Source organism: Lactuca serriola, chromosome 9 (genome assembly GCF_051521515.1).
Source record: "Lactuca serriola cultivar US96UC23 chromosome 9, Lser_US96UC23_V15, whole genome shotgun sequence".
Taxonomy (NCBI): Eukaryota; Viridiplantae; Streptophyta; class Magnoliopsida; order Asterales; family Asteraceae; genus Lactuca; species Lactuca serriola.
In genome coordinates, this window is record NC_136416.1 from 15305 (window position 1) to 39539 (window position 24235).

General features: G+C 34.3%; 2 protein-coding genes across 2 annotated transcripts; both read left to right on the top strand.

The window, feature by feature from the left end:
- Positions 1–3471: 3471 nt before the first annotated feature.
- LOC145072901 (uncharacterized) lies at positions 3472–7885 on the top strand. Its single transcript, XM_079019395.1, has 5 exons — positions 3472–3965; positions 5207–5299; positions 6653–7046; positions 7129–7357; positions 7434–7885. Exons 1-5 carry the CDS (start codon positions 3472–3474, stop codon positions 7883–7885), a joined length of 1662 nt encoding a protein of 553 aa, XP_078875521.1.
- A 10862-nt stretch (positions 7886–18747) lies between these two features.
- LOC145072906 (uncharacterized) lies at positions 18748–20217 on the top strand. Its single transcript, XM_079019398.1, has 4 exons — positions 18748–19035; positions 19118–19229; positions 19281–19346; positions 20048–20217. The coding sequence occupies exons 1-4, from the start codon at positions 18748–18750 to the stop codon at positions 20215–20217; spliced, it is 636 nt and encodes a 211-aa protein (XP_078875524.1).
- Positions 20218–24235: the final 4018 nt, after the last annotated feature.

Here is a 24235-nt window from a genome sequence, read left to right on the forward strand (position 1 = left end):
TGCTTTAGTCCCAAAAGTTGATTCCCCAGGAAAAGTGAGCGATTTTAGACCCATTTCTTGCTGCTCGGTCATATATAAATGTATTAGTAAGGTGATTGTTGCTAGAATAAGGAATCACCTAGGATCTGTTGTTGCTGAAAATCAATCTGCATTTATTCCTGGTAGATCGATTATGGATAATATTCTTCTTTCTCAAGAATTGGTCCGAGGTTATCACAGAGATCGGGGTTTTTCCAGGTGTGCTCTTAAGGTGGACATCCAAAAAGCTTATGATACTGTCAGCTGGTCATTTCTTCAAGACATTCTTTTTCATTTTGGATTCCATCCTGCTATGATAAAGTGGATCATGCAATGTGTGAGTTCCCCTTCATACATGATCAGCATAAATGGGTCTTTTCATGGATATTTTGAAGGGAAGAGAGGTCTTAGACAGGGATGTCCTTTGTCTCCTTATCTTTTTACTTTGGTAATGGAAGTTTTTAACTTCATTCTTCAAAGGAAAATAATAAGCGAGCCGTTTTTCAAGTTCCATTGGAGATGTAAGAAACTTAAGCTAACACATCTCTGTTTTGCGGATGATTTGATGATCTTTTGTCATGGAAATACTGCTTCGGTTAGGGTGATCAAGGAGAGCCTTGAAGAATTTGCTGGTGTGGCTGGCCTTCATCCGAATTTTTCTAAAAGTCACATTTTTTTTGGAAATGTCAAAGCTAATGTGAAGGGTAAAATTCTTGATACTCTTCCTTTTGTTGAAGGGAAACTTCCAATGAGATACTTGGGAATTCCCCTTATCTCCACTAGACTGTTTATTCGGGACTGCAAAAGACTGGTAGATAAAGTCCGATGCAGAATTGGAGATTGGAGGAACAAATTCTTATCTTATGTGGGAAGATTTCAGCTCATTTCTTCGGTTATTCTTTCTCTCCCGGTGTATTGGGCTTCTTGTCTTCTTATTCCGGCTGCTACTACCAAAGAGATTGAGAGATTGATGAAAGATTTTCTTTGGGATTGTGATGAATCTAAAAGAGGGAGAGCCAAAGTTGCTTGGTCTTCAGTTTGCAAACCAGTGGAGTATGGGGGTCTTGGTCTCAGAAATCTTAAAGCTTGGAATAAAGCTATTCTTTCTAAGAGAATTTGGATGATCATTTCTAACTATAACTCTTTATGGGTGAGATGGATAAATACTTATGTTTTAAAAGGGAGAAGCTTCTGGGATGTGGATGAAAAACAAGATTTAAGTTGGAGTTGGAGAAACTTGATGAGATTAAGGCCTTAATTTAGGAATCAATTTTATTCTAAAGTTGGGAATGGTGCCAATACTTTCCTGTGGTACGATGATTGGCACCACCTTGGAGCTTTGTCTTATGTTCTCTCTCCTAGAGAAATTGCTAGTGCTGGTTTCAGAATCTCAGACAAGGTCAAGGATGTTATTGTTGATAATTCTTGGTTTTGGCCTTCGGATTGGATCTCTCTTATCCCTCAGCTAAATGAATTTCAACTTCCTGTTCTTGATTCTCGGGTTGCTGACAAGGTTTTATGGAGAAAAAGAAATGGTCAATTGGTGGATTTTGATTTACATCAAGTGTGGACTGATTTAAGCAGTTATGGTCAAAAGGTTCCTTGGGTTCATTTGGTTTGGTTCAAGCAGCATATTCCAAGACATAGTTTCATCTTATGGCTGGCAATTCAGGAGAGGCTTATGACACAAGATAGAATGAGATTTTGGGACAAAAATAAGAATCTCAAGTGTACCCTTTGTAATTTGCAATCGGATTCGCATTCCCATTTGTTCTTCGAATGTCCTTATTCTTCTTTGATTTGGAAAACTGTGAAAGATAGAGTGGATTTAAAAAGTGTCCCTCTTGGATGGAAAGAAATTATTGAAGAAATGCAAGATTCTCTTAAAGGAAAGAGCATTCAAGTTTACATCAAGAGAATTGCTTTGGCTGCCACGGTTTATCATGTTTGGAAAGAAAGGAACTCTAGATTATTTCGCAGAGGCAAGAATGAAGAGAATAAAGTTATTTTGTATATCTTTGAAGAGATTCGTCTTAAGCTCATGGGGCTTAAAGATGGCTTTTTGGGTTTTGATAACTCAATTAGAAGGAAGTGGGGTATCCCTATTGGAGAGAAGAACCAGGATTATCCTGATGATGAAAGGAATTGACGGGTTTGGGTTTAGCAATTTTCCTTTAAAAATTGCCTTGCTTATCGGTTTGATCCCGATTTTCTGGAGGATTTTTCCTCTAGAAGTGGTTTTTCTCATGCAAATGGGTTTTATTCCCATTATTGGTTGTTTTCCTCCTTGGCAACTTGGAGTCTCCACTCCGGTGGGTGCCATTGCTAGTTCGATTAGCAAGTGGTGGGATAATTACCCGTCAATACCAGAGATTGGGTACATTTTCCTTAAACTGTACCACATTTAGGTTGGTTGTTTCCTTTGTTTCCATAAAAACAACCACTTTTTACTCTCATGGAATGCTTGTTTGGTTAATGCTATCCGGTCTATCCCAGATTTCATTGGTAGTTTTACCTTTGAAGTGGTTCTTTTCTTGATATAAATGGGTTTGATTCTCATTATTGGTTGTTTTTCTCCTTGGCAACTTGGAGTCTCCACTTCGGTGGGTGCCACTGCTAGTTCGATTAGCAAGTGGTGGGATAATCACCCGTCAATACCAGGGATTGGGTACGTTTTCCTTAAACTGTACCACATTCAGGTTGGTTGTTTCCTTTGTCTTCATAAAAACAACCACTTTTGGATCCTTAGGGATTCAATTCTTGGTATATGCTTTCTGGTTTATCCCAGAATTCATTGGAATTTTTCCTTTGAAGTGGTCATTTTTCTAAAGCAAACGGGTTTGATCCCCATTAGTTGGAATCTTCTTCCTAGGCAATTAGGAATCTCCACTTTAGTGGGTGCCATTGCTAGTTCGATTAGCAAGTGGTGGGATTTTTACCCGTTAATACACTGGATTGGGTACGTTAACCTTAGACTGTACCACACTTGGGTTGGTTGTTTCCCTTGTTTACATAAAAACAACCACTTTTGGGTCTTTCCTTATTTTTGGTTTTACCAAATTCTTAATGCCAACTGGTCTATCCCGGTTATCATTGGTATTTTTACCTTTGATGTGGATTTTGAAAGTTTAATCCTTAATTTTTTAGGGATTAACTTTCAGGGGTATTTTTGGAATATTCCCATTATTAAAGGAATTGACGGATTTCATAATTTTGGGTTGATTATTAAGAAGAATATTGGTGGTGTGGATTTTTTTGGCCTTGAAGAATGGGGTATTTCCGCTTCCATGAGATCCTTTTTTGTTAGAAGATGGTTTTTTCCTCAAGGGCATTTTTGGAATACTTGGTCGATTTTTGTGAAAGATTGCTTGAAGTCTATTTGGAATAAATTGGGCAAGGAAGATGTTGGAGAAAAGTTGAAGATTTTTTGGAAATGGTGGGAATTGCTTGAATATGTCGGTTTTTAGCATCATACTTTCAAGGAATTTGAAGACTTTTTCTTTTGCTATAGAGGATATTGGAAAATTTTTGGAAGATTTAATTGATATTTTTAGAAATCGTCTCAAGAATTTAGTGAAGGATAATGGGCTTAATTGTTGGAGCTTATTGGATTATCAAGTGAAGATTGGAAAAAAGTTTAATAAGTGGATTTTGGAGAAGATTGGAAAGTATAGCATGAAGAGTAAAGCTCAAAGATCAAAGTTGATTGCTATTCTTGGATTTAGTCCGGTTTGGAGAAATGTGAAAATTATTGATGATTTGATTGAATTGGCCAATGATTCTCTTGATTTGGAAGTTACTTGGATGTATTGTAAGATTGACATTATTCAAACCTTGGATTATTTGTTTGAGCATGAGGCCATTTTTTGGGGTTTGGCTTGGTGGAGGATTAAAAGCTACATGAAGATTGAAGATTTTGAAGAGTTTGTGAGATGGAAGAATTTTGGGTTAGATATCATTGTGTATTTTTTTGTAAGCTATGTTTGGTTTCACTCCTTGCTTTGGAGTCGGACATGGAAGTTGATTGGTTGGTTTTTGTTAGTTAGGGCTTTTTGTTCTTTTAAAACTAGTATTTAGATTAGTTGTTAGTTGTTTTGTTAGGTTTTTTGTAGTTAGTTTTTTTGGGCGGTTGCCCTCTCTCCTTTTGTAATGTTTTTTCGTATCAATAAAATTTGCCCAGGGGTTTCCCCTTTTATCCAAAAAAAAAAAACCCTAAACCCTAAACCCTAAACCCTAAACCATTTTTTGTATTTCGTGTAGAACTGTCTAGGAGCTTTAGATGGAACACACATAAAGTGCTTAGTGCCACTTAAAGACAAGCCTAAATACAGGACAAGAAAAAATGATATTGCCACAAATGTCTTAGGGGTGTGTTCACAAGATATGCAATTTATCTATGTTTTACCGGGATGGGAGGGCTCAGCTGCGGATGGTAGAGTGCTTCGAGATGCCCTACTTAGGCCACATGGATTGAAGGTCCCGAGACCAGGTATGTATAATAATTGGTTTTGTAGATAAGTATTAGTTATTAATTATTAGTTACACTAACCATACTACATATATAGGTTATTATTTGGTAGATGTTGGTTATACAAATGGTGAAGGTTTCTTAGCCCCGTATAGATGTCAAAGATATCATTTAAATGATTGGCGTGTTGGACACCAACCAACTACACCTAAAGAATTATTTAACATGAGACATTCATCTGCGAGAAATGTTATAGAAAGATGTTTTGTATTTTGAAGGCAAGATGGGGAATTTTAAGGGACAACTCATATCATCCAATTGATCTAAAAAATAAGATTATAATGGCATGTTGTCTTCTCCATAATTATATAAGGAAGGAAATGACAATTGATCCAATTGAGAACCGATTTGAAGTAGACGAGGGAACCGGAGATGTCGGCGGTGGAGACGATGATCATATCACTTATGTGGGTGTATCAACCGAGTGGACTACATTTAGAAACAACTTAGCGCAAACTATGTTTGATTCTTGGAATACTACACATTGATCCTTTCTCCTTTTGTTATGTTTATCATTTCCTATGAACGAATTTGTGCCACATTTGTTATTTTTAATAATGAACTTTAATTTGTTTTGTCTAGTTATATTTGTTATATATATGGTTGGGTATTTTTTTATTGCATTCATTGTTTCGTCTAATTTTTTGGTTATAATTGTAGGTGTGATGGAAAAAGGCAGAAACTATCGCAACTGGACAATAACCGAATATGCCAAGCTCGTGGACGCATTGGTAAATATGATGAACATGGGAGGTTTTAAAGCTAATAATGGTTTTAAATCTGGATACTTACAATATCTAGAAACTGCATTGAAGGAAAAAAAATTCCTAACTCTGGCATATTGGGTAAACCCCACAATATCTAAACCCTAAACCCTAAACCCTAATCCCTAAACCCTAAACCCTAAACCCTAAACCCTATGGTTTCTTTGGATAAAGTATCAAGAATTCTCTATACATGTATACAAACTTGTAATTTTTTTGGGATTAAAATTACTATTGGGAGGTGAAATCAATGTTTTTATAAGTATGCACACCAAGTGTTTGTGCTTTTGCCTCTATGAAATCAATAATTCCTCTGCCTTTACCAAGTCTACGTGCAATATGCATACCTTCTTATTTGCCCATTTAGTCCACTCCTGCAAATGGTTCTGAAGCTTATGTACCCTTGGAACCAGTTATATAATTTTTTCATCTTTTTAGCATGTGAAATCCATTTGTCATATGGGTTGGTTGAAAAACTAGGATTGGAAGAAACAGTAACATCATTTTGTTTTGGTGGGGTTGAAAGAGATAAATCATGTACAGATTTCATCATGTAATCTTTTGGTAGTAGCAATCTTCCTACATTACCAAAAACTAATAATACCCATAATAACCTTCTTACGTTGTTTGCAGCATCTCAAATTGAGTCATGCCTTTCAAACCCACCAATGTAAATTTACAAAATGATGTTGGCAGATTTGTTACTTTCATGTATTTATAAAATTATTAACATGTTGGTGGATTTCTTTATTTAACCAAATAACAAATATAATGTGAAAAACTTTATGCTATACACGAGATGAGGAAAAGAAAAAAAAAACTATATGTAGCCTTTCATACACCATCACGTGGGAAGAAAAAAAAGAATAAAATACTACTTTTATGATAAAATACATTAAAATCTATTGAAGTAGAATGTATATGGAATTATTCACAACCATACAATGCTACAGGTTGTTTGATTGAATTTTGTCTTTTTTACTTATTGCATCATATGCCTTCTAAATATGTTAAATACAAATTTACTCCCTTGAATTTATATTTACCCATAAAGTCTTCTATTGAATTATTTTTCTAGTCGTTTGATCATGTGTTGTACTAATGGACACCATCTTTTTTGTATAATGTGACAATTAATTAACGATTAAAGTAATAATATTATGGCTTTTAAGTGAATAATTTTCTTTTTTATGGGAGATGAGTAGGAAATGGCACGACTTAGTCTACCTATAAGCAAACATAAAAAAGTATAAGTCAAATAGTCGTTACATTTTGAAATGAAGTTATGACAATTGTTACATGGTTTTTTTATCACGGTATGCAAGTTACTACAAATATATAGGAGTGGTAAATCACGTATCAAAAACATATCGACGAATGTGGATCGGCAAGCAATATTGCATAAATACGCTTACAAAAGCGACACTACATGCATATCACACCTTAGGATGACCCGCAGATGTTTAACAAAGTTGTGTGAAATGCTTCACATATTAGGTGGGTTAAGAACAACTAGACATACGGATATTGATGAGAAAGTGGCCATATTTCTTCACATTATTGCACATAATGTGAAGAATCAGGTCATGATAGGTCGTTTCCAGCGTTCGGGAGAAACAATTAGCAAAATTGTCACCAGAGTTTGCAATGCGGTGAAAAGGTTGCATCCACATTTGCTTAAGAAACCCGAACCTGTTACAGAAAACTCTACAGATCAAAGATGGAAGTGGTTCAAGGTATAAGTACTCCTTATAAAATTTTCAATTAGTACACGAGTTGCTTGATATGACATAAAACCATTTTTTGTATTTCGTGTAGAACTGTCTAGGAGCTTTAGATGGAACACACATAAAGTGCTTAGTGCCACTTAAAGACAAGCCTAAATACAGGACAAGAAAAAATGATATTGCCACAAATGTCTTAGGGGTGTGTTCACAAGATATGCAATTTATCTACGTTTTACCGGGATGGGAGGGCTCAACTGCGGATGGTAGAGTGCTTCGAGATGCCCTACTTAGGCCACATGGATTGAAGGTCCCGAGACCAGGTATGTATAATAATTGGTTTTGTAGATAACTATTAGTTATTAATTATTAGTTACACTAACTATACTACATATATAGGTTATTATTTGGTAGATGTTGGTTATACAAATGGTGAAGGTTTCTTAGCCCCGTATAGATGTCAAAGATATCATTTAAATGATTGGCGTGCTGGACACCAACCAACTACACCTAAAGAATTATTTAGCATGAGAAATTCATCTACGAGAAATGTTATAGAAAGATGTTTTTGTATTTTGAAGGCAAGATGGGGAATTTTAAGGGACAACTCATATCATCCAATTGATCTAAAAAATAAGATTATAATGGCATGTTGTCTTCTCCATAATTATATAAGGAAGGAAATGACAATTGATCCAATTGAGAACCGATTTGAAGTAGACGAGGGAACCGGAGATGTCGGCGGTGGAGACGATGATCATATCACTTATGTGGGTGTATCAACCGAGTGGACTATATTTAGAAACAACTTAGCGCAAACTATGTTTGATTCTTGGAATACTACACATTGATCCTTTCTCATTTTGTTATGTTTATCATTTACTATGAACGAATTTGTGCCACATTTGTTATTTTTAATAATGAACTTTAATTTGTTTTGTCTAGTTATATTTGTTATATATATGGTTGGGTATTTTTTTATTGCATTCATTGTTTCGTCTAATTTTTTTGTTTATAATTGTAGGTGTGATGGAAAAAGGCAGAAATTATCGCAACTGGACAATAACCGAAGATGCCAAGCTCGTGGACGCATTGGTAAATATGGTGAACATGGGAGGTTTTAAAGCTGATAATGGTTTTAAATCTGGATACTTACAATATCTAGAAACTGCATTGAAGGAAAAAAATTCCTAACTCTGGCATATTGGGTAAATCCCACAATATCTGAACTCTAAACCCTAAACCACAACTTTCTCTCTCTTTGTTTCTCTCTCTTCTCTGGCGATTTTGGCGATTCCCCGCTTTTTTCCTCGTTTTTCCGGCGCCGATCATTATTCTGGTAGAGTTGGAGCTTGATTTTGGTCTCATTCTTTTCGTCTTTTCATTCTCCATCTATTGATACTAGTGATTTGGGTTCATGGAAGGTGTTCCACCGGATATAGAACCCGATGTAATAATGTCAAAAAAAAGGGAAAGGTGCGAGATCGAGAAATAAGCAGAAATCTGATATTGAAACTCCTTCTGGTGTTGGAAAAGAAGCGATTCCTAGTGCGATTAAGAGTTCTAATTTGCCAATTGTGAAAGAGGGTGAGGTTTTGGGATCGAAGGCTTTGTCGATCAATTTGTCTGTTGACGCCGCTGCTTCTTCGGTGGTTACCCCTTCCATCGGTACTTCAATTAAGATGGAGGAAGGTTTGTTTGGTGATTTGGACTCCCTAGTGTGTGAATTTGAGAAAGATATCAATCAATTTTGCAGTCCTGGAGAGAAGAATTCTATGTTGGTGTTCTGGAATAACTTGTCTGCTAGTGAGAAGGAGGGTTTTGTTCATGGCCTTAGATTCACGAAAAAGAAGTATAACATTGGCAATGATTCTGATAATTCTTTTGAGGAATCAATTGATAATGTTAAGAAACTCTCTTCTTTTGAGGAATCAATTGATAATGTTAAGAAACGATTTGCTTTTGAGATGGAAGGATCTTAGCAAGAAGAAGAAGGAGATGGTGTTTCATAAGCTATGTACCAGCAAAATTAAGAAACAGGTGGAAGCCAATTTTGGGAAGAATCGGATTCCTTTCAAGCCATCCTCTACCTTGTTTCCTATGGCAGTTGATATGAAGAAATCCACTGAGTTTGAAGCTTCGGATGGGCTTCAAAAAGTTGGAGAAACTGTTATTAATTTCTTGCCGGTTGGAGTTCCAGTTTCGGAAAATAATGACCCTGTGGTTGTTGATATTCAGAATTTGTGCTCTATACAGTCCATAGTCAAGGAAAAGAAGATTAAAGGGAAATTTGAAATAGATGAATTTGTTAACAAGCAGCTGGAAGAAGTGTGTAATGAAATTGTTTATCGGTTCCCAAGTAAGTTTAGCCATCTTGATATTGTTAACAATGGAGAGTTCAAGTTCAATTATGTTGATGAAGAGATGGAGGGTAATGATGGAAAAATGGCCGTTGATGAAAATGTGATCCAGAATGATAATGCTAAAAATCCTAATGGTGGGTTACTTATTTCTGATGTTATGTTAGAGAATGCTAATTCTGGTATAGCTCAGGAGAAGAAGTGTAGGCATCAATCTAATTCTATTGGTGTGGACTCTATTAAGGGGGAGCAAGTTTCGTATGCTGAGAAGGTTAGTGGGAAGAAGTTAAATGCTGCTAATTTGATCTCTATTATCAATAAGGATCCTAACCTTCCTTATTGAGTTGTTGAGATGCCTTATGGAGATATTTTAAAAGGTTGCAGCCCATTTAAAACAACTTTGTATGGTTATTTTATTGATAAGCATATTAATTTCTTTAATGTGAATAAGTTTGCTCATAATATGTGGAGGAAACATGGACTGGAGGAGGTTATGGTTAATGATGAGGGAATCTATTTTTTTCGGTTCAATTCTGAACAGGGTATGATCTCGGTTTTGGATGGAGGGGTTTGGATGATATTTGATAGTGCTCTTGTGGTAAGAAGATGGACTACTGGTGTGAGTTCTGCTAAAGGGCAACATGATAAGGTTCCAGTCTGGGTGAAAATTTATAATGTTCCTCTAGAATACTGGAATGGCATAGGGCTGAGTCACATTGCTTGGGAAATTGGGAAACCTCTAGATGTTGATGCTCATATTGCTAGCATGTGTCAAGATCACTGGGGTAGACCGGCTTTTATGAAAATCCTTATTGAAATGTCAGCTTCTATGGATTGGCTTAAAGAAGTGCAAGTTTATTCGTCTGATTTGACCACTAGAGAGAGAATAATTACGAAATGTAGGGTGGAGTATGCTTGGAATCCCTCAAAATGCTCTCATTGCAAAGTGTATGGGCATAAAGACTCTAATTGTGGTATTCTGCTTGTTAATCAAGTTAAAGAAATTAATTCCATCAACAAGGCTGATAATATAAAGGAGGAAGGAAAAATTGATTTGATGGAACTCTTAATTGCGAGTTCAAAAAAAGCTGAAGAAGATGAGGAAGGGTATCAAGCGGTTTTTAAGAAAAATAAAAGGGAAAGCGCTGGGGAAAAAGCTAAAGAAGAAAGCAGTCAGAAAAATTATGCGATGGCTCAAGGGCATAATGGGAAATTCCAAAATAATGGAAAGAAGTGGGAGGGAATGAGTAATGGGAATCAATGGCAGAAAAGGAATTTTTCTGTGAAATCTGGAATGCATAGCGAAAGCAAACAGGGGGATAAAGGCAAAGGGCTGCAGGGGTATAATGGGAATTTTCAATTTAAGAGTGATAATTCCAATGATTTGAATGCTGATAAGGGGAAAAGTAGTATCAATAATTCGAAGTTGGGTAAGAAAATGGATGCAGGGGCTGTTTCGGAATCTAGGGGCAATATGGGAAATAATTCTGTGTATATCGATAATCAGGGAGGAATAAAGATAGAAACTGTGGAGAAAAATGAAATCAGCAAGCAGACCTATATTCCGAAATCAGGGGCTGATTTCAAAGTTTCTTCAAATTTTGATTTGGTTAATCATTTTGATAAGCATTATCAAAATGTTAAGGGTGCGGCTCCAGTTAACTTAAATATCATAAATTCGTTTGGAGTTCTTCAAGATTTTGGCAATAAAGAAAATGTGGAAGCTTTGTATGAAGAATTTGGATTGGATAATTCTGCTTATGAGAATTATATGAAGCAAGGGGAAGTTTTTGACGGTCACACGGGCATGGATGCCAATATGGAAAATGTTATTAATGATGAATAGATTTGGATTCTGGATTGCGATGGGATTGTCTTTTCTTCCTATGTTTTTGGGTTATGGTTTGCTTTGGAAGTTTGGTGATATGAGGTTTTCTCTAGATTGGGATTATTTTTTTGAGTTTGAGGTCATTTTTTTCTCCTTGTTTTGGTGGAGGATCAAGAGCTTTCAGATTGAAGCCTTTGTTGCTGCTTTGAGCTTGAAGTACTTTGATTTTGAGCTCAGTGTTTATTTTTTTGGTAGCTATGTCTGGTTTCATCTGGAGCAATGGAATTGGACTTGGAAGTGGATTGGATGGAGGAGCTTAGATAGGCTTATATATTTTATTTAGTTATAGTTTTGTTGGTTTGTTTTCTTTTTTGTAGTTAGTTTTTTGGGGCGGTTGCCCTCTTCTCTTTGTAATGTTTTTTCTCTTTTTAATAATATTTGCCAAGGGGTTTTCCCCTTTTATCCAAAAAAAAACCCTAAACCCTAAACCCGAAACCCTAAACCCTAAACCCGAAACCCGAAACCCTAAACCCTAAAACCTAAACCCTATGGTTTCTTTGGATAAATTATCAAGAATTCTCTATACATGTATACAGACTTGTAAATTTTTTGGGATTAAAATTACTATTGGGAGGTGAAATCAATGTTTTTATAAGTATGCACACCAAGTGTTTGTGCTTTTGCCTCTATGAAATCAATAATTCCTCTACCTTTACCAAGTCTACGTGCAATATGCATACCTTCTTATTTGCCCATTTAGTCCACTCCTGCAAATGGTTCTGAAGCTTATGTACCCTTGGAACCAGTTATATAATTTTTTCATCTTTTTAGCATGTGAAATCCATTTGTCATATGGGTTGGTTGAAAAATTAGGATTGGAAGAAACAGTAACATCATTTTGTTTTGGTGGGGTTGAAAGAGATAAATCATGTACAGATTTCATCATGTAATCTTTTGGTAGTAGCAATCTTCCTACATTACCAAAAACTAATAATACCCATAATAACCTTCTTACGTTGTTTGCAGCATCTCAAATTGAATCATGCCTTTCAAACCCACCAATGTAAATTTACAAAATGATGTTGGCAGATTTGTTACTTTCATGTATTTATAATTTGATTAATATGTTGGTTGATTTCTTTATTTAACCAAATAACAAATATAATGTGAAAAACTTTATGCTATACACGAGATGAGGAAAAGAAAAACAAACTATATGTAGCCTTTCATACACCATCACGTGGAAAGAAAAAAAAAGAATAAAATACTACTTTTATGATAAAATACATTAAAATCTATTGAAGTAGAATGTATATGGAATTATTCACAATCATACAATGCTACAGGTTGTTTGATTGAATTTTGTCTTTTTTACTTATTGCATCATATGCATCATATGCCTTCTAAATATGTTAAATACAAATTTACTCCCTTGAATTTATATTTACCCATGAAGTCTTCTATTGAATTATTTTTCTAGTCGTTTGATCATGTGTTGTACTAATGGACACCATCTTTTTTGTATAATGTGACAATTAATTAACGATTAAAGTAATAATATTATATCTTTTAAGTGAATAATTTTCTTTTTTATGGGAGATGAGCAGGAAATGGCACGACTTAGTCTAACTATAAGCAAACATAAAAAAGTATAAGTCAAATAGTCGTTACATTTTGGAATGAAGTTATGACAATTGTTACATGGTTTTTTTATCACGGTATGCAAGTTACTACAAATATATAGGAGTGGTAAATCACGTATCAAAAACATATCGACGAATGTGGATCGGCAAGCAATATTGCATAAATACGCTTACAAAAGCGACACTACATGCATATCACACCTTAGGATGACCCGCAGATGTTTAACAAAGTTGTGTGAAATGCTTCACATATTAGGTGGGTTAAGAACAACTAGACATACAGATATTGATGAGAAAGTGGCCATATTTCTTCACATTATTGCACATAATGTGAAGAATCAGGTCATGATAGGTCGTTTCCAGCGTTCGGGAGAAACAATTAGCAAAATTGTCACCAGAGTTTGCAATGCGGTGAAAAGGTTGCATCCACATTTGCTTAAGAAACCCGAACCTGTTACAAAAAACTCTACAGATCAAAGATGGAAGTGGTTCAAGATATAAGTACTCCTTATAAAAATTTTCAATTAGTACACGAGTTGCTTGATATGACATAAAACCATTTTTTGTATTTCGTGTAGAACTGTCTAGGAGCTTTAGATGGAACACACATAAAGTGCTTAGTGCCACTTAAAGACAAGCCTAAATACAGGAAAAGAAAAAATGATATTGCCACAAATGTCTTAGGGGTGTGTTCACAAGATATGCAATTTATCTACGTTTTACCGGGATGGGAGGGCTCAGCTGCGGATGGTAGAGTGCTTCGAGATGCCCTACTTAGGCCACATGGATTGAAGGTCCCGAGACCAGGTATGTATAATAATTGGTTTTGTAGATAAGTATTAGTTATTAATTATTAGTTACACTAACTATATTACATATATAGGTTATTATTTGGTAGATGTTAGTTATACAAATGGTGAAGGTTTCTTAGCCCCATATAGATGTCAAAGATATCATTTAAATGATTGGCGTGCTGGACACCAACCAACTACATCTAAAGAATTATTTAACATGAGACATTCATCTGCGAGAAATGTTATAGAAAGATGTTTTGTATTTTGAAGGCAAGATGGGGAATTTTAAGGGACAACTCATATTATCCAATTGATCTAAAAAATAAGATTATAATGGCATGTTGTCTTCTTCATAATTATATAAGGAACGAAATGACAATTGATCCAATTGAGAACCAATTTGAAGTAGACGAGGGAACCGGAGATGTCGGCGGTGGAGACGATGATCATATCACTTATGTGGGTGTATCAACCGAGTGGACTACATTTAGAAACAACTTAGCGCAAACTATGTTTGATTCTTGGAATACTACACATTGATCCTTTCTCCTTTTGTTATGTTTATCATTTACTATGAACGAATTTGTGCCACATTTGTTATTATTAATAATGAACTTTAATTTGTTTTGTCTAGTTATATTTGTTATATATATGGTTGGGTATTTTTTTATTGCATTCATTGTTTCGTCTATTTTTTTTGTTTATAATTGTAGGTGTGATGGAAAAAGGCAGAAACTATCGCAACTGGACAATAACCGAAGATGCCAAGCTCGTGGACGCATTGGTAAATATGGTGCACATGGGAGGTTTTAAAGCTGATAATGGTTTTAAATCTGGATACTTACAATATCTAGAAACTGCATTGAAGGAAAAAAATTCCTAACTCTGGCATATTGGGTAAACCCCACAATATCTAAACCCTAAACCCTAAACCCTATGGTTTCTTTGGATAAAGTATCAAGAATTCTCTATACATGTATACAGACTTGTAATTTTTTTGGGATTAAAATTACTATTGGGAGGTGAAATCAATGTTTTTATAAGTATGCACACCAAGTGTTTGTGCTTTTGCCTCTATGAAATCAATAATTCCTCTGCCTTTACCAAGTCTACGTGCAATATGCATACCTTCTTATTTGCCTATTTAGTCCACTCCTGCAAATGGTTCTGAAGCTTATGTACCCTTGGAACCAGTTATATAATTTTTTCATCTTTTTAGCATGTGAAATCCATTTGTCATATGGGTTGGTTGAAAAACTAGGATTGAAAGAAACAGTAACATCATTTTGTTTTGGTGGGGTTGAAAGAGATAAATCATGTACAGATTTCAATCATGTAATCTTTTGGTAGTAGCAATCTTCCTACATTACCAAAAACTAATAATACCCATAATAACCTTCTTACGTTGTTTGCAGCATCTCAAATTGAGTCATGCCTTTCAAACCCACCAATGTAAATTTACAAAATGATGTTGGCAGATTTGTTACTTTTATGTATTTATAATATTATTAACATGTTGGTTGATTTCTTTATTTAACCAAATAACAAATATAATGTGAAAAACTTTATACTATACACGAGAGGAGTAAAAGAAAAAAAAACTATATGTAGCCTTTCATACACCATCACGTGGGAAGAAAAAAAAAGAATAAAATACTACTTTTATGATAAAATACATTAAAATCTATTGAAGTAGAATGTGTATGGAATTATTCACAACCATACAATGCTACAGGTTGTTTGATTGAATTTTGTCTTTTTTATTTATTGCATCATATGCATCATATGCCTTCTAAATATGTTAAATACAAATTTACTCCCTTGAATTTATATTTACCCATGAAGTCTTCTATTGAATTATTTTTCTAGTCGTTTGATCATGTGTTGTACTAATGGACACCATCTTTTTTGTATAATGTGACAATTAATTAACGATTAAAGTAATAATATTATGTCTTTTAAGTGAATAATTTTCTTTTTTATGGGAGATGAGTAGGAAATGACACGACTTAGTCTACCTATAAGCAAACATAAAAAAGTATAAGTCAAATAGTCGTTACATTTTGGAATGAAGTTATGACAATTGTTACATGGTTTTTTTTATCACGGTATGCAAGTTACTACAAATATATAGGAGTGGTAAATCACGTATCAAAAACATATCGACGAATGTGGATCGGCAAGCAATATTGCATAAATACGCTTACAAAAGCGACACTACATGCATATCACACCTTAGGATGACCCGCAGATGTTTAACAAAGTTGTGTGAAATGCTTCACATATTAGGTGGGTTAAGAACAACTAGACATACGGATATTGATGAGAAAGTGGCCATATTTCTTCACATTATTGCACATAATGTGAAGAATCAGGTCATGATAGGTCGTTTCCAGCGTTCGGGAGAAACAATTAGCAAAATTGTCAACAGAGTTTGCAATGCGGTGAAAAGGTTGCATCCACATTTGCTTAAGAAACCCGAACCTGTTACAGAAAACTCTACAGATCAAAGATGGTAGTGGTTCAAGGTATAAGTACTCCTTATAAAATTTTTCAATTAGTACACGAGTTGCTTGATATGACATAAAACCATTTTTTGTATTTCGTGTAGAACTGTCTAGGAGCTTTAGATGGAACACACATAAAGTGCTTAGTGCCACTTAAAGACAAGCCTAAATACAGGACAAGAAAAAATGATATTGCCACAAATGTCTTAGGGGTGTGTTCACAAGACATGTAATTTATCTATGTTTTACCGGGATGGGTGGGCTCAGCTACAGATGGTAGAGTGCTTCGAGATGCCCTACTTAGGCCACATGGATTGAAGGTCCCGAGACCAGGTACGTATAATAATTAGTTTTGTAGATAAGTATTAGTTATTAATTATTAGTTACACTAACTATACTACATATATAGGTTATTATTTGGTAGATGTTGGTTATACAAATGGTGAAGGTTTCTTAGCCCCGTATAGATGTCAAAGATATCATTTAAATGATTGGCGTGCTGGACACAAACCAACTACACCTAAAGAATTATTTAACATGAAACATTCATCTACTAGAAATGTTATAGAAAGATGTTTTTGTATTTTGAAGGCAAGATGGGGAATTTTAAGGGACAACTCATATTATCCAATTGATCTAAAAACTAAGATTATAATGGTATGTTGTCTTCTTCATAATTATATAAGGAAGGAAATGACAATTGATCCAATTGAGAACCGATTTGAAGTAGACGAGGGAACCGGAGATGTCGGCGGTGGAGACGATGATCATATCACTTATGTGGGTGTATCAACCGTGTGGACTACATTTAGAAACAACTTAGCGCAAACTATGTTTGATTCTTGGAATAATACACATTGATCCTTTCTCCTTTTGTTATGTTTATCATTTACTATGAACGAATTTGTGCCACATTTGTTGTTTTTAATAATGAACTTTAATTTGTTTTGTCTAGTTATATTTGCTATATATATGGTTGGTTATTTTTTTATTGCATTCATTGTTTCGTCTAATTTTTTTGTTTATAATTGTAGGTGTGATGGAAAAAGGTAGAAACTATCGCAACTAGACAATAACCGAAGATGCCAAGCTCGTGGACGCATTGGTAAATATGGTGAACATGGGAGGTTTTTAATATGATAATGGTTTTAAATATGGATACTTACAATATCTAAAAACTGCATTGAAGGAAAAAAAAATTCCTAACTCTGGCATATTGGGTAAATCCCACAATATCTAAACCCTAAACCCTAAACCCTAAACCCTAATCCCTAAACCCTAAACCCTAAACCCTATGGTTTCTTTGGATAAAGTATCAAGAATTCTCTATACATGTATACAGACTTGTAATTTTTTTTGGGATTAAAATTACTATTGGGAGGTGAAATCAATGTTTTTATAAGTATGCACACCAAGTGTTTGTGCTTTTGCCTCTATGAAATCAATAATTCCTCTGCCTTTACCAAGTCTATGTGCAATATGCATACCTTCTTATTTCCCCATTTAGTCCACTCCTGCAAATGGTTATGAAGCTTATGTACCCTTGGAACCAGTTATATAATTTTTTTCATCTTTTTAGCATGTGAAATCCATTTGTCATATGGGTTGGTTGAAAAACTAGGATTGGAAGAAACAATAACATCATTTTGTTTTGGTGGGGTTGAAAGAGATAAATCATGTAAGCTTTTGGTAGTAGCAATCTTCCTACATTACCAAAAACTAATAATACACATAATAACCTTCTTACGTTGTTTGCAGCATCTCAAATTGAGTCATGCCTTTCAAACCCACCAATGTAAATTCACAAAATGATGTTGGCAGATTTGTTACTTTCATGTATTTATAATTTGATTAACATGTTGGTTGATTTCTTTATTTAACCAAATAACAAATATAATGTGAAAAACTTTATTTTGTACACGAGATGAGGAAAAGAAAAAAAAGCTATATGTAGCCTTTCATACACCATCACGTGGGAAGAAAAAAAAGAATAAAATACTACTTTTATGATAAAATACATTAAAATCTATTGAAGTACAATGTGTATAGAATTATTCACAACCATACATTGCTACAGGTTGTTTGATTGAATTTTGTCTTTTTTACTTATTGCATCATATGCATCATATGCCTTCTAAATATGTTAAATACAAATTTACTCCCTTGAATTTATATTTACCCATAAAGTCTTCTATTGAATTATTTTTCTAGTCGTTTGATCATGTGTTGTACTAATGGACACCATCTTTTTTGTATAATGTGACAATTAATTAACGAGTAAAGTAATAATATTATGTCTTTTAAGTGAATAATTTTCTTTTTTATGGGAGATGAGTAGGAAATGGCACGACTTAGTCTACCTATAAGCAAACATAAAAAATTATAAGTCAAATAGTCGTTACATTTTGGAACGAAGTTATGACAATTGTTACATGGTTTTTTTATCACGGTATGCAAGTTACTACAAATATATAGGAGTGGTAAATCACGTATCAAAAACATATCGTCGAATGTGGATCGGCAAGAAATATTGCATAAATACGCTTACAAAAGCGACACTACATGCATATCACACCTTAGGATGACCCGCAAATGTTTAACAAAGTTGTGTGAAATGCTTCACATATTAGGTGGGTTAAGAACAACTAGACATACGGATATTGATGAGAAAGTGGCCATATTTCTTCACATTATTGCACATAATGTGAAGAATCAGGTCATGATAGGTCGTTTCCAGCGTTCGGGAGAAACAATTAGCAAAATTGTCAACAGAGTTTGCAATGCGGTGAAAAGGTTGCATCCACATTTGCTTAAGAAACCCGAACCTGTTACAGAAAACTCTACAGATCAAAGATGGAAGTGGTTCAAGGTATAAGTACTCCTTATAAAATTTTCAATTAGTACACGAGTTGCTTGATATGACATAAAACCATTTTTTGTATTTCGTGTAGAACTGTCTAAGAGCTTTAGATGGAACACACATAAAGTGCTTAGTGCCACTTAAAGACAAGCCTAAATACAGGACAAGAAAAAATGATATTGCCACAAATGTCTTAGGGGTGTGTTCACAAGACATGTAATTTATCTATGTTTTACCGGGATGGGTGGGCTCAGCTACAGATGGTAGAGTGCTTCGAGATGCCCTACTTAGGCCACATGGATTGAAGGTCCCGAGACCAGGTATGTATAATAATTAGTTTTGTAGATAAGTATTAGTTATTAATTATTAGTTACACTAACTATACTACATATATAGGTTATTATTTGGTAGATGTTGGTTATACAAATGTGAAGGTTTGTTAGCCCCCGTATAGATGTCAAAGATATCATTTGAATGATTGGCGTGCTGGACACCAACCAACTACACCTAAAGAATTTTTTAACATGAGACATTCATCTACGAGAAATGTTATAGAAAGATGTTTTTGTATTTTGAAGGCAAGATGGGGAATTTTAAGGGACAACTCATATTATCCAATTGATCTAAAAAATAAGATTATAATGGCATGTTGTCTTCTTCATAATTATATAAGGAAGGAAATGACAATTGATCCAATTGAGTACCGATTTGAAGTAGACGAGGGAACCGGAGATGTCGGTTGTGGAGACGATGATCATATCACTTATGTGGGTGTATCAACCGAGTGGACTACATTTAGAAACAACTTAGCGCAAACTATGTTTGATTCTTGGAATACTACACATTGATCCTTTCTCCTTTTGTTATGTTTATCATTTACTATGAACGAATTTGTGCCACATTTGTTATTTTTAATAATGAACTTTAATTTGTTTTGTCTAGTTATATTTGTTATATATATGGTTGGGTATTTTTTTATTGCATTCATTGTTTCGTCTAATTTTTTTGTTTATAATTGTAGGTGTGATGGAAAAAGGCAGAAACTATCGCAACTGGACAATAACTGAAGATTCCAAGCTCGTGGACGCATTGGTAAATATGGTCAACGTGGGAGGTTTTAAAGCTGATAATGGTTTTAAATCTGGATACTTACAATATCTAGAAACTGCATTGAAGGAAAAAAATTCCTAAGTCTGGCATATTGGGTAAACCCCACCATATCTAAACCCTAAACCCTAAACCCTAAACCCTAAACCCTAATTCCTAAACCCTAAACCCTAAACCCTAAACCCTAAACCCTAAACCCTATGGTTTCTTTGGATAAAGTATCAAGAATTTTCTATACATGTATACAGACTTGTAATTTTTTTGGGATTAAAATTACTATTGGGAGGTGAAATCAATGTTTTTATGAGTATGCACACCAAGTGTTTGTGCTTTTGCCTCTATGAAATCAATAATTCCTCTGCCATTACCAAGTCTACGTGCAATATGCATACCTTCTTATTTGCCCATTTAGTCCACTCCTGCAAATGGTTCTGAAGCTTATGTACCCTTGGAACCAGTTATATAATTTTTTTCATCTTTTTAGCATGTGAAATCCATTTGTCATATGGGTTGGTTGAAAAACTAGGATTGGAAGAAACAGTAACATAATTTTGTTTTGGTGGGGTTGAAAGAGATAAATCATGTACAGATTTCATCATGTAAACTTTTGGTAGTAGCAATCTTCCTACATTACCAAAAACTAATAATACCCATAATAACCTTCTTACGTTGTTTGCAGCATCTCAAATTGAGTCATGCCTTTCAAACCCACCAATGTAAATTCACAAAATGATGTTGGCAGGTTTGTTACTTTCATGTATTTATAATTTGATTAACATGTTGGTTGATTTCTTTATTTAACCAAATAACAAATATAATGTGAAAACCTTTATGTTGTACACGAGATGAGGAAAAGAAAAAAAAAAGCTATATGTAGCCTTTCATACACCATCACGTGGGAAGAAAAAAAAAGAATAAAATACTACTTTTATGATAAAATACATTAAAATCTATTGAAGTAGAATGTGTATGGAATTATTCACAACCATACAATGCTACAGGTTGTTTGATTGAATTTTGTCTTTTTTACTTATTGCATCATATGCATCATATGCCTTCTAAATATGTTAAATACAAATTTACTCCCTTGAATTTATATTTACCCATGAAGTCTTCTATTGAATTATTTTTCTAGTCGTTTGATCATGTGTTGTACTAATGGACACCATCTTTTTTGTATAATGTGACAATTAATTAACGATTAAAGTAATAATATTGTGTCTTTTAAGTGAATAATTTTCTTTTTTATGGGAGATGAGCAGGAAATGGCACGACATAGTCTAACTATAAGCAAACATAAAAAAGTATAAGTCAAATAGTCGTTACATTTTGGAATGAAGTTATGACAATTGTTACATGGTTTTTTTTTTATCACGGTATGCAAGTTAATACAAATATATAGGAGTGGTAAATCACGTATCAAAAACATATCGACGGATGTGGATCGGCAAGCAATATTGCATAAATACGCTTACAAACGCGACACTACATGCATATCACACCTTAGGATGACCCGCAGATGTTTAACAAAGTTGTGTGAAATGCTTCACACATTAGGTGGGTTAAGAACAACTAGACATACGGATATTGATTAGCAAGTGGCCATATTTCTTCCCATTATTGCGCATAATGTGAAGAATCAGGGCATGATAGGTCGTTTCCAGTGTTGGGAAGAACCAATTAGCAAAAGTGTCACCAGAGTTTGCAATGCGGTGAAAAGGTTGCATCCACATTTGCTTAAGAAACCCGAACCTGTTACAGAAAACTCTACAGATCAAAGATGGAAGTGGTTCAAGGTATAAGTACTCCTTATAAAATTTTCAATTAGTACACGAGTTGCTTGATATGACATAAAACCATTTTTTGTATTTCGTGTAGAATTGTCTAGGAGCTTTAGATGGAACACACATAAAGTGCTTAGTGCCACTTAAAGACAAGCCTAAATACAAGACAAGAAAAAAATGATATTGCCACAAATGTCTTAGGGGTGTGTTCACAAGATATGCAATTTATCTATGTTTTACCGGGATGGGAGGGCTCAGCTGCTAATGGTAGTCTGTTTCGAGATGCCCTACTTAGGCCACATGGATTGAAGGTCCCGAGACCAGGTATGTATAATAATTGGTTTTGTAGATAAGTATTAGTTATTAATTATTAGTTACACTGACTATACTACATATATAGGTTATTATTTGGTAGATGTTGGTTATACAAATGGTGAAGGTTTCTTAGCCCCGTATGGATGTCAAAGATATCATTTGAATGATTGGCGTGCTGGACACCAACCAACTACACCTAAAGAATTTTTAAACATGAGACATTCATCTGCGAGAAATGTTATAGAAAGATGTTTTTGTATTTTGAAGGCAAGATGGGGAATTTTAAGGGACAACTCATATTATCCAATTGATCTAAAAAATAAGATTATAATGGCATGTTGTCTTCTTCATAATTATATAAGGAAGGAAATGACAATTGATCCAATTGAGAACCGATTTGAAGTAGACGAGGGAACCGGAGATGTCGGCGGTGGAGACGATGATCACATCACTTATGTGGGTGTATCAACCGAGTGGACTACATTTAGAAACAACTTAGCGCAAACTATGTTTGATTCTTGGAATACTACACATTGATCCTTTCTCCTTTTGTTATGTCTATCATTTACTATGAACGAATTTGTGCCACATTTGTTATTTTTAATAATGAACTTTAATTTGTTTTGTCTAGTTATATTTGTTATATATATGGTTGGGTATTTTTTTATTGCATTCATTGTTTCGTCTAATTTTTTTGTTTATAATTGTAGGTGTGATGGAAAAAGGCAGAAATTATCGCAACTGGACAATAACCGAAGATGCCAAGCTCGTGGACGCATTGGTAAATATGGTGAACATGGGAGGTTTTAAAGCTGATAATGGTTTTAAATCTGGATACTTACAATATCTAGAAACTGCATTGAAGGAAAAAAAATTCCTAACTCTGGCATATTGGGTAAACCCCACAATATCTAAACCCTAAACCCTAAACCCTAAACCCTAAACCCTAATCCCTAAACCCTAAACCCTAAACCCTATGGTTTCTTTGGATAAAGTATCAAGAATTCTCTATACATGTATACAGACTTGTAATTTTTTTGGGATTAAAATTACTATTGGGAGGTGAAATCAATGTTTTTATAAGTATGCACACCAAGTGTTTGTGCTTTTGCCTCTATGAAATCAATAATTCCTCTGCCTTTACCAAGTCTACGTGCAATATGCATACCTTCTTATTTGCCCATTTAGTCCACTCCTGCAAATGGTTCTGAAGCTTATGTACCCTTGGAACCAGTTATATAATTTTTTTCATCTTTTTAGCATGTGAAATCCATTTGTCATATGGGTTGGTTGAAAAACTAGGATTGGAAGAAACAGTAACATAATTTTGTTTTGGTGGGGTTGAAAGAGATAAATCATGTACAGATTTCATCATGTAAACTTTTGGTAGTAGCAATCTTCCTACATTACCAAAAACTAATAATACCCATAATAACCTTCTTACGTTGTTTGCAGCATCTCAAATTGAGTCATGCCTTTCAAACCCACCAATGTAAATTCACAAAATGATGTTGGCAGATTTGTTACTTTCATGTATTTATAATTTGATTAACATGTTGGTTGATTTCTTTATTTAACCAAATAACAAATATAATGTGAAAACCTTTATGTTGTACACGAGATGAGGAAACGAAAAAAAGGCTATATGTAGCCTTTCATACACCATCACGTGGGAAGAAAAAAAATGAATAAAATACTACTTTTATGATAAAATACATTAAAATCTATTGAAGTAGAATGTGTATGGAATTATTCACAACCATACAATGCTACAGGTTGTTTGATTGAATTTTGTCTTTTTTACTTATTGCATCATATGCATCATATGCCTTCTAAATATGTTAAATACAAATTTACTCCCTTGAATTTATATTTACCCATGAAGTCTTCTATTGAATTATTTTTCTAGTCGTTTGATCATGTGTTGTACTAATGGACACCATCTTTTTTGTATAATGTGACAATTAATTAACGATTAAAGTAATAATATTGTGTCTTTTAAG

Excerpts from the sequence above, each read along its gene's own strand:
- LOC145072901 (XM_079019395.1), top strand. The coding sequence starts at position 3,472 with ATGTCGGTTTTTAGCATCATACTTTCAAGGAATTTGAAGACTTTTTCT. Across the intron at positions 3,966-5,206 it reads GTGAGATGGAAGAATTTTGG|GTGTGATGGAAAAAGGCAGA; the intron begins GTTAGATATCAT and ends TTATAATTGTAG. Across the intron at positions 7,047-7,128 it reads AAAGATGGAAGTGGTTCAAG|AACTGTCTAGGAGCTTTAGA; the intron begins GTATAAGTACTC and ends TATTTCGTGTAG.
- LOC145072906 (XM_079019398.1), top strand. The coding sequence starts at position 18,748 with ATGACCCGCAAATGTTTAACAAAGTTGTGTGAAATGCTTCACATATTA. Across the intron at positions 19,230-19,280 it reads CACAAATGTCTTAGGGGTGT|CTACAGATGGTAGAGTGCTT; the intron begins GTTCACAAGACA and ends GGGTGGGCTCAG. Across the intron at positions 19,347-20,047 it reads ATTGAAGGTCCCGAGACCAG|GTGTGATGGAAAAAGGCAGA; the intron begins GTATGTATAATA and ends TTATAATTGTAG.